Source organism: Clavelina lepadiformis, chromosome 7, assembly GCF_947623445.1.
Source record: "Clavelina lepadiformis chromosome 7, kaClaLepa1.1, whole genome shotgun sequence".
Lineage (NCBI taxonomy): Eukaryota > Metazoa > Chordata > Ascidiacea > Aplousobranchia > Clavelinidae > Clavelina > Clavelina lepadiformis.
Window position 1 is genome coordinate 17,518,399 of NC_135246.1, and position 11,362 is coordinate 17,529,760.

Sequence of the window (11,362 nt, forward strand, 5' to 3'; positions counted from 1 at the left end):
TAACAATGCATTTTTCGTTATTAATAGCTCCGATAGACAAGCGATACACTCCAACTACTCATAAAGCACCACTCCCAGTGGGAGCACAATCCCCACCTTCATTGGAAGCCCTCAACCCTCTACTTGCAAATCCTTTCTTGCCTGCTAATAATAGCCGGGATTGGAATAAGATTTCAGAGAAATCGTGAATAAACAAAAAATGTATTTTTATGTATTCTTTGCACCACAAAGTCACGATCAAGAATCAGGATGCGATTTAGTAGAGACAACAGATAAATGCAATAAAAGATGGCAAACTACATAACAGTACAGAATAGACCTAATACTCGGCAAAATGATCCTGGCAGTTGCCGTAAGCAGCTTGTTGTTTTAGTTGCTTTTGAGCGATGGCAGATGATGATCAACACTGGCATCAGACCGAGAAGTGCTGTTTTTCGTATCTGAAAAGCAACACAGCATTAGAATGAATTTTAAGCTCCTTTTAAATTATGCCAAGACATTGTGTGTTGTAGGTATTAGTGATTTCCCCCGACCGGAGTAATTCCACCCTTGCACAGTTTTTGCTCATATGCAATTTGATAATGCTTTAGAAATAAACTATACTAATATCAAATAAATGCAACTACACCAGTTATAAAAGGTTAACAATTAAAAATACAACCAATTAGTATGTAGCAGCCTGATTATCCAATTTAAAAATCTTAGGTAACCTATGGCATGGTCAATTGAATATATTTCAGAAGGGACTTCCCAACAATTTAAACAACAAAAAATACCACACACACATTTGCTAGTACATCATTCACTGGTCAACAATATGCACGTACAGTTGCACATAATTGACAACATGCACAATTGCACTAAGATTTTCTTAAAAAATTGTCAAAAGCCAAACTTAACACCACAAATTCATGCAAGATGTAAAACCAGTAGACTAGTACATACTACTTAAAGCTGATGGAATAATACTATCATACTTACAGGGACGCGCCCTTTGAAAGCATGCAAAGGAAAAAGATATAACTATTGATGCATATGCAACAAGAGTTAGCTAGGATTACCATTACACTTGTAAGTTAATGGATGACCAAAGGGGAACTAAGCACCACATAAATATGTTGAGGGTTTGCTCACCACTTTTTTGAGTGCTGTGAAATTTTGGCATGTTTTGCTTTCCCTTGGAAAGGCATTGAATCGTAACTGAAGACTCTACAATGAAAATTAGCAATCCAATTCTGAATGTAATGACTCAAACCCAGCAACTTTGTTATCAAAGTGTACTTTTAAGCAAACCAATTTAAGGTCCAAAAAGTGTGACTACTCGATTTCAATTCAAGAAAAACATATTATGTCAAAGTTTAATAAAACCACAAGATTAACAGTGAAAGATTGTGAAGAAAAACAGCAGTAGCTTTCCACTAAAATGCAAAATCGTGATTTTTGTATCAAAACCAATCAAATAATTGGTTAGCTTCAACACATGCAAATTGCACTGTCATGGAGCTAGTGCAGTGGTGATTATACTTACGAGTGCAGTCCGTGGACGCCGCCTTCGACTTGGGCTGAAGTGGACCGTCGCTCTAATTTTAACTCTCCGCTGTACATCATTGATCTGGGAAAATATATAATACCTTCAGGCAATCAAGCATATTTTTGTGCTCGCGCCCATAAAATATTCAGTTATTTCAATCAGTAACAGAAATAGACCATCACTGACCAGTATGCAGAAAAATTTTTAAAAAACAAAATTAACCTGAGCTGTGACAAGCTTCGGCTGCCAATGTCCTGACAACCGTGTTGAATGCCGGTCATTAAATAAGGTACGAAAGTGTGCACGGAGCCTTTGTCCTGTACAGCTCCTGTGACTCCCTGTGCAACGCGAATTTTGTCTTTTTCACTGCAGAATTATTCCATTTTGATTTATTTCATACATCAACGCATTGACAAATTGCAAAACGTTTGCACTAAATATGATAATTACCTACCCAAAGTAACGGCTTTGACTGGATTTGTTTTCCATCGCATCAAGAGAGCCCATGCCCCTGTATTTTTTCAATCGGATACCGTCCGAATAAAAATACTCCCCAGGAGACTCAGAAGTGGCAGCCAGAAGCGAACCCATCATGACTGCAAAAGGATAATTGCTTCACGATGAGAATTTACAATTTGTATGATCAATGCAGTGCACAAGAAGATTTACGAAGGCAACAGAATTAAATTCTATTAAATCGATTATTATGATCTCGATAGATAGGTCTTAGTATGACCAAACTTTATTGGTAACAATGAAATTGAGTCATAGCCAGGAAATGATATCCAGGGCCGTTTGAAACCGCAGGTTGCCTTTAACTGTATTTAGCAAAGTGATCTTACCGGTTGAGGCACCCAAAGCAAGGGCCTTTGTGATATGGCCAACATTTTGAATTCCTCCGTCTGCAATGACAGGAACACTGAATCTACGAGCGTATTCTGCTACTTTGTATACAGATGTTGCTTGCGGCCGCCCCACGGCCATAACTGTAAGAGAGGTTATGAAGTATTTACTGTGAAATCGAGTAAAGAAAAATGAATTAGTCTAGATGCACTTACGCAAATCGGAATGTTAAATATTTTAAAGTTGTGACATTTTGCTACTAATGAAAACACACTTTAATTTGCGGTTATCGCTAATTCAAATGCTGTTCTGTTCCGTTGTGAATAGTTCAACCAAAGCAAATGTGAGTTAGAAAATGTAACTATTAGTCATATTCAAATTAGATCAAATTATACGAAGAATTGCAAATTATTGTTGATTTTTTTAAAAATCGGGCATTAATGTAAAATCCTCTCTCAAAAAAGACAACACTAAGAGAGAAAAAAACACAAGAAAAAAAAACACAACTCAACCTACTTTGTAATTTGCTTCAACCTACTTCATAAAATGAACAGTCTCTCCACCTCATACAAAGTATTTAGCTTTGAGAATTTTGCTTTATGCACAATGTGAAAAGTGGAACACAAATATGGCATGTTTTAAAGTGCCTGGTGATCTCAAAGCTAAAAGCAGTATGAAAAGTCAGTGTTGGTACGATTGCTTTGGCAGATATTTATGTTAACTTGTAAAAAAGATTTCAAGAAGTTCAACAAGAATTTTCTGACATGCTCCATTCCATTTTGACAGTAAATGATGGACATACACCACATTTACTTGCCCAATTTACAAGTCACAAACCATAACAAACCCAACTCAAAAACAACAGACAGCAATCGAGCAGAACATGTCTATTGAGTGCTGAGTTGAAGTGTTTATTAATAATTAATGAGCGAGTGTCTAATAAGTGAAACTTCATAAGTGAAAGAATGGGTGCAGTAAAGGGTTTTCAGAAACAAAAAACTTCTTTCGTTGTTTTTCAAAAAACTTTTAATAATATTCTAGGACAAACTGTTCTTGTGCTAAGTATGAAAAACCAGGAGTGTCCCACGCTTTCTAAAAAGATTTAGAAGTAACAAGTTTAGAACTACGGGCCTAATCCTGTATCATTTTGCTCACCAGTCAATTTTGGTTTTATTAAGTGTAGTTGCCTATTTCATTTAAAGTTCTTCACAGTTCCACTCATGTGAGTGATGGTAAACTGTGGCCAAAGGCATTAATTAAAACCTTCTTCAATAAACAGTGATAAAATAAAAACCAATCCACAAAAAATTGTTCACATGACATGTGAAACCATCCGAATTTACTACAAGAAAAGTCGGCCAATAACTGAAGTCTAACAACAAATTTGAGATCCAACTCTCTACAAAGCTATGATGTAAAGATGGGTAGCAAAAGCAGAATCAAACAGTTAACGAAGACAGCTGACCATTACAGAGCAGAAACTATTGAATTCACACAACAACTAGACATAAATCTTTGGCAGCTATCGGTTATATATAACTTTGATAAACATGTAAACACCATTGATAAACTAGACGAACAATCATCTGCAGTAACAAAAAATGTAAACCAGGCTAAGCAACAAATTAATTTTCATCTAAAGTCAAACTGTTCACTGATTTCTGTAGTTTTTCTTTAGTTGGAAGCAAAAACGTCTACACAATTAGTGGTTCAGTGCAAATGCAAGCAACCATATCCAATATAGAAGCATACACAAGCAGCAACTGCACGCCATGAGCAATTTTTGAAAGCTATGATTGATGCAAACGAGTTATCATGGACTGGGAAAATCTCTATCACTTACAGAAGCTTCCAGAAACAGACTGACTGCCCGCACGAGACAAACTTGCTGAAAAGAATTGTCGTAAAAGAATATTTCCAATCCACTTTTAAACCTAAAATTACTCATAACTTCTGGTTTACAATGAAGTTTTCGTTAAAAGTCTATCCGCATATCTTAAATTTATCTAAAAATCATTCCAAGAAATTACAGTTAATCAGATAATTACAGCATGTTAAAATCTGCTGCAAAATGATTACATTTCTACAAACATTGCTGACGATCTCGACATGATGTAAATTATTCAACAAAAACTATTCAACGTGAAGTTAAGCTTGTTCAAAGCAATAAGGTGATAAAGCTCAATACAGTTTAAAATTGTTTTCGTTCACCTTCTTGTGTGATGCAAATTGACCCACTCCCCATGCCAACCCTGAGCGCATCAACACCAGCGTCGATGAGGTTTTTGGCTTGTGCAGCTGTTACCACTAGAAAACAGAGACGAGTTCAATTTCGTATTAAAGCTTTGCTTTGTTAATATGCAATTAACACTTGTACACACCATTGCCGCCGATAACTTGCAGGTCTGGGTATTTGTGTTTAATGTAGCGAACCATATTTATTTGGTAAACAGAGTTGCCCTGTGAAGAATCCTGAAAAGCAATTACCGTCATAAAAATCAAACTGTGAACCACACATAGAGGGCATAATCAAGAAACAATAAATAGAGATCAACTTGTAATATTACAAATAGACTGTTACCAAGATAACTGCATCCACGCCAGCTTCGACTAGCAAATCAAGTCGATATTTATCCTCCTCTCGAGTTGAAACTGCAGCACCACAGTAGAGTTGCTTGTGGTCATCTTTCGAAGCGTACGGGTATTCACGATTTTTCTTCAGATCAGTTCGAGCGATAAGCGAAACCAGTTTGTCATTACTATCCACAATGGGCAGTTTGCCTTCAATATACGTGTTAAGAAGCAAATTAGTTTAATTTTAGTCAAATATAACTGCATTAAGATCAGAAGATTTAATCGTATATCCAGTTTTCCATATCCCACACATAACCCCGCATATATTTGTCTTAACACATACGAAATGTTCCAAATTTTTACATAAATATGCTAATGGCTGTAGTTACCAAAAATATGCTTATAGTGTTCTGTAAACCACAAGCAGAAAGTTATGATAAACTACTAGGATATCATCCTGTTCCTAGTACTGGCAAAAGCAAATGCGTGAATGCAGACAAGGACCTTTTTTGCTTTGTGAGAGAATGTGGTTTGCCTCCTGCAGCGTCACTGAAGTGTCAGCTGTTATCAGTTTTTCACGAGGTGTCATCACCTGGGGATTTGATGTGGTTCACATAGATTTAGGTTCGCCTATGCCTTATCTATACCTAATCATTTACTAAACATATCAAGTATGTACTGGTACAAAAAATAACTCTATTTGTTCATTGTTGTTGAAGCAAAACTGCAGAAAAAGTATACCACTTGTTTTTGTTTCAACCAGGAATTTCCAAAATAAAATAATTATAATCTCTTCAAAAAACTCTTCCTAATCTTCACAACAAAGGAAACATTTACTTACATCCTCTAATAACGTGTTTGAATCTTGAGGTTTAAGAAAATCGAAGTCCCTGGATGAAACCAAACCAACCAATCTTCCACCAGGAAGACCGTCATCAGTTATCGGGATTCCAGAAAACCCAAACCTTTGCTTCACCTAGCACATTAAGATGTCTTTAACATATTGCATGACCATTAAATACCAGAAACACATTGTAACTCTCGAAATATGATGTGCATTGTTTTGTATATGAGGGATAAGTGCATTTGAGAAAGGTGAAAGAACCTTTAACTAATAGCAAGTCTATTTTGAAGAATTTTGTTTAACAGTAGTACAGATATCTTGCCACCATACCACTATGCCAAGTTTTCAAGTCTTTAAAACGATACAATAAATCTCACCTCTAAAACATCGCGTACGGTTGACTTAGGACTCAAAGTAACAGGATTTTGAATGAATCCTTGTTCATATTTCTGTAAATTAATAGCAACCAATTAATCTGTGGACAAGGTTCAGATACTGCACAATGCATGTTATGACATGCACTTGGATCAATATAATATTAAATACATTATGTCTCAGTGAATCTCGCTTTTCCGCTTATATTATTGGATATTTCACGTAATATACCAGCGCACACAATTATTAAACAAGATCCACTACATCTTGTATGTCCTGTGTGTTTTTTATCAGATATTTCTATCTTGTGTCAAAGAAGAACACCATTACACATTCAGCACAAACCTTAACTCTTCTAACTTCTGAAGCCTGAAACTCGGGGGTACAGTTGTGATGTATAAATCCCATTCCACCCATTAACTACCGATAAAAAATACTTCTATGTCAAGAAAAAGTATATACAACACTTTTTGGCAAACATGACTGTCAGTAGAAATGACCTGTCAAGCTACCGTAAGTTTTCATAAAAATTAAGGAAGTATATAAAATGTTTAACTTACAGCCATGCCAATAGCCATGTCAGATTCTGTTACGGTGTCCATGGGAGAAGACAAAAGAGGTGTTTTTATTGTGATTTTCTTGGTTAGGGCAGATGTCAAGTCCTTCGAAATATTTTTATAAGATTAATATATCAGTGAAATACCACGAAGAACATTAACTTAACAGTCATTGGCACAACTTAACAGCTACCACTTTTTGTCCCATAGAAATGGGTAAAATAATTGGATCCATTTATTTTGCAATCATTTGTACTTCTGCAGAAATCTACATATTTTCAAATATATTTACATTACATTTTTAAACTGCGTTCTTTGTGTGTTGTAAGAGTGAGGCATTTGAAATAAAAATAGATATCTGACACTTTTGCGTAAATGACTTACAATCAAAACACAACATGAAATGCAGCCTAATTTTACAATACATAGACCAGAGGTGGGCAAACGTATTCAATGGAAGAGCCAGTTGCAGAAAATACAAGTACCAGAGAGCCTCAAAATTAACTAACTCTTCGGATTCTATGTCTAGTGTTACGTCATAAACGAAATGCTGGCCTAAATTAAGAAAAGAAAAAGAGAGAAAAGTTCATAAACAGTACTCTTGGTAGCCTTTAAAATTTTTTTGGAATTTTACGATTCGACTAGAAGAGCCACAAAAAACATGCCGGCGAGCCGCAGTTTGCCCAACACTGACATAGACTATAGAAATTATAATTCTTAGCATATAACCCACCACTTGATCAGCAGCAAAATCAATGAACCCAGGAAGAATTAGAAAATCACTGGAAAAATAGAAAATATCTTTTGTTTATACAAATGCATCATTGCTTCTCGTATATACTGCAAACGAGCAATCACATACAGAGAAGTATAGACTGGGTAGTACATAAAACATGAAATTAAAATAGCCGAAAAGCTGTTGAAAACAGGTAACTTACTTGTATGTAAGCCCATCACCTGCACCTAACAACTGAGATGCTGTCATTCCGTCCTCTGGAACGTAACTGGTTTCACCACTAATTAAATATTCAGCCATTTTGCTGCATAATAATAACAAATAGTGCTGAAATATATTACTGTGAATATTCCATTCATCCACTCAAATGAACATGTTTAAATCTTACAGAAAAGGGAAGTTTTAAAAAATCAGTACTTATGGCAAATATCTGTAATCGGTAGCAAAAATAGCAGGGCCCCCAAAATGTACGCTAAGCCGAGTAGTTGTAGGGCACACTGCAAAGGGATCGACTAATGGTAGTAACCATAGAATATTAAAATTCAAGCTGAAACAGTTATTTTCATCTTGAAATTGCCTATCCTTATTCTGTTATCTTTAGAGAAGGCCTAAACTGGCAAACCCAGTACCGTACCACAAGACAAATAGTTAGCGTTAGCCATAACGCGAACGGTTTGCCGACTGCCGTAAATACCGGTACCTTATATGCCCACAAACACAAACCCTCTGAATTTTGTAAACAAACCCTTTCACAACATTAAACAGATGTTATGAAAATTTCTTTCTCAAAAAGATTTCAAATTCGCTATGACATAACACGCGATGAACGGCAAGCAACTTGTTAAGCCTACTTTAACAGTTTAAATGGAAGCCTGCACCACGTCCACAAACCAGCAAGCAGCTCTTGACGCTATGACTACTAACACGCGGTGTCGGTCATTTTTACATTGACGTCATAATGAGCGTTTATATAACGTCTATGAGATTTCTGTGAACTTTTATCATAAGTCTAATTAAGTAAACACAATCACGTGTTATCAAATTGATTTTATTCCCACTTACATGACCGACATACTGAAATTTATTTTTTGGATTAATTTCTATCCTTGCAGACACTTAACTGAATCGTTTAATAATTAATCCAGCAAACACTTCATGAGTTTTAGCAATTAAATGAAACGACAGGCGAAAACTTCGTCGGGGTTAAGCACCAAAGTCAACAACGTGTGGTATTTTTAATTAAACCGTTGTTATTAAACATAAGACAGGAGTTAGACAGTAAATTACTTGCTGAAAGTCTGTATTGCGTCACTTCCTTTCAGGACTATTTCCTGACTTGCTGTGTTTGTGTCGACAGTTTTATCGTTGTACAATTTACCTGCTTCCTATGGCCCAGCATATATTACACCTTCTTTGATAAGTTACGTCGCGAAAGCTCACCTTACAAAGAACAACTCACACTTAATCTGCCATACTAAACTTAAGCTGATTGCAATCTCATAACATTCTTAGGTCTCTGGAAAAGGCCTTCAAGGTTTTTAATAAAAGACGTAAAAAATGTATGTTTTCATATTTTTGTCCTTTAAGATGGTGCCCTGAACGCACTTAAATTACAAGTCAACCTTAATAGGCCTATGTAAATTTACGTAAAAAACAACACAAAGTAGTAGCCTACTAGCATATATGGCTTATACTTACTCGCTGGGAGATCTTCCCAAAACTCGGTTGAAGTAACTTCTGACTCGACTGGGTTGGACAGACGTCGATTCTAAATAGTCCGTAAAACAATCACATTCGCGAGCGGTGCTGCTCATTTTTATGTCTGCGCACAATATATTCTAGCCAAGCTCTCTGATGTTTCAGCCTATTAATAGCTGCTAAAAACTATCATACTCGAGATTCCACCTATCAAAACAGTACAGTGGTGTTTATGAATTGTTTAGTGTAGCCATTCTAGCACTAGCAGTTACACAGATAGGAAACAACCAAGAAAAAGTTTACTTCTGCCAAACCATGCAATTTCATCTTACAGAAGCAAATTAAGACTGGCCGGGTCTTTGGCTAAAACTGAATCAAACTTAAAACTGCCCATTGTGACGGGCCAAGTTCCGAAACTTACGTAGAGCTATTTTTGTCCAACTAGTGCCAATGAAAATATAGCTACAGATAGGATTAATATAGGTAACTGAAAAATTCACCACACAATGCAAACTTCCGGTTTGTATCATCCAGTCTGATATTGTCGTTTTTTTTAACCAGCAATCATTTGTTATGTAAAATTGAAAGTAAAAGGAAACCAGAGGTTACCAAAATCGTTTCCCTTGCACAAAATTGACTTTATAATGAGGTGATAAATCTAATCGATAATGACGCACATAGCCTAGCTAGTTGTTATGCTAACGATCAAGGTACAGGTGAGGGCGAATCCTGTGGGAATAATATTAAATCTCCTTAGATATTAGAAGAACCGTATCAAATCGGTAAAAAATTAAGCCTATGCTGGCTTTAAAGTCTGGGGCTTGTAGCAATTGATTAGGGTGTTGACATAAGCCTGCTAACATTTTTTTTCATCCATATCTTCAGTTTTAGCCTATTCCGACTTCATCATGGCGTCTTGCCACCTGCCTAAAAATTCTGCTTCCGAATGATCGTCGATAGATTATTTCTAAATTGAAGCGTTATTTTGCTAATTTTATTACTAAGGCTGGATCCACACAAAGATTTTGGGCAAGCGGATATTACGTTCGTTGACCTTGAATGAGCGAACTGGCCAAGTTAGCTCATTCACTTTTCCCCTAGTTAAACAGGAGGGATGAGCATTGTGACGCAATAATTCCAATCAGATGACAAATAAAAAGGCTACCAGGCGTTGATCTTATTAACCAGTAGAATGAAAGGTATTTACATATTTCATTTAAACGTTGAGTCGAAAAGTGATTAACTATAACACAAATATACTATCGACACCAAAAAGCTTCAAGTATAATTGTTATCGGTCCAATCAATATTCACATATGCTCAAGAATAGCATGAGGCAAGCAGCTTACCATAAGCTCAAAGTTCAAAATTTAAATGGTTCGGGCTCAAACCAACTACCATTTATTAATGTATCTCCTTTGAAAAATCTCACCTAACGTTATCAATTATTTATCAATTGGATCTATTAAAGTCGAACCTAACTATGCTGGAATTTCTATCATGTTCTCGTTTTCATATATCTAATATATAACAATATAACCTTACTCGTATAGTGCTTCCACTTTAACTGCAACTTCGCCCAATCTCTGTCTACCCCTCAGTAACGTAGGTGGGTTCGATTAAAGAACACGCCTTGCCGTGTTCTTAGATTGCCTAAACACCAGTTTATCTACGTAAAGCGTAAGCAATCAGCAAAAATGGGAATTTTTCCTCCAGTAAGCGGAAGGAATTAGTATAATTATAGAATCGGCGGCAGATGTCGAAAATATGTTACAATGAAACTGAACCGTGCTAAAAATAGAAGCATGCTAAAAAAAATTACAGCCGTGTTAAAATATAGAATAACAATGAGCTTGCCATACCATTACCCTCTAATAATTAATCCATGCATAATTATATAGTGAACACTTCATTAATCTGTCGTACGCAGCAGGGCCGTTGCAAGCCAGTCAAGCACCATTGACAAGTCCTATTGTAGCGCTCCGGGTGTAGACCGTTTTGTATAGAGACTGGGTTGTTTTTACATTACTTCGAGCGAGAACTGTTTTTCCTTCTTCAACTAATTGCCTGCTTTGTGTAACTGGTTAGCAGCCGCATGCATAAAGGGGAAAATCAAGGATCTTGTCGCTCTATGTAACACGTAATGCAAACATTGGCACCGACGGCGTTACTTTTTGAGGTTATAAGCAACTTTAAGGTGACGA

General features: G+C 36.2%; 1 protein-coding gene across 4 annotated transcripts; it reads right to left on the reverse strand.

Moving 5' to 3' along the window:
- Positions 1-182: 182 nt before the first annotated feature.
- LOC143464747 (inosine-5'-monophosphate dehydrogenase 2-like) lies at positions 183-9,380 on the reverse strand. 4 transcript variants are annotated; one of them, XM_076962704.1, is made up of 18 exons: positions 9,159-9,380; positions 7,663-7,764; positions 7,458-7,506; positions 6,728-6,829; positions 6,513-6,587; positions 6,170-6,241; positions 5,790-5,924; positions 5,453-5,540; positions 4,956-5,155; positions 4,756-4,846; positions 4,586-4,681; positions 4,218-4,262; positions 2,374-2,517; positions 1,986-2,127; positions 1,754-1,897; positions 1,529-1,612; positions 1,135-1,209; positions 183-440 (listed from the first exon to the last, which is right to left on the reverse strand). In XM_076962704.1, coding segments are annotated over exons 1-18 (1,761 nt in total). In that variant the 5' UTR covers positions 9,275-9,380; the 3' UTR covers positions 183-439. The 4 variants fall into 4 exon arrangements, with proteins under 4 accessions (XP_076818819.1, XP_076818820.1, XP_076818821.1 ...); XM_076962705.1 differs by lacking the exon at positions 4,218-4,262; XM_076962706.1 differs by lacking the exon at positions 1,135-1,209.
- Between the last annotated feature and the right edge of the window lie 1,982 nt (positions 9,381-11,362).

Coding starts and splice junctions, on each gene's coding strand:
- LOC143464747 (XM_076962704.1), bottom strand. CDS start 9,274: ATGAGCAGCACCGCTCGCGAATGTGATTGTTTTACGGACTATTTAGAA. Junction 1,898..1,985: donor AGTCAAAGCCGTTACTTTGG/GTAGGTAATTAT, acceptor ATAATTCTGCAG/TGAAAAAGACAAAATTCGCG. Junction 1,210..1,528: donor GGCGTCCACGGACTGCACTC/GTAAGTATAATC, acceptor TTTTCATTGTAG/AGTCTTCAGTTACGATTCAA.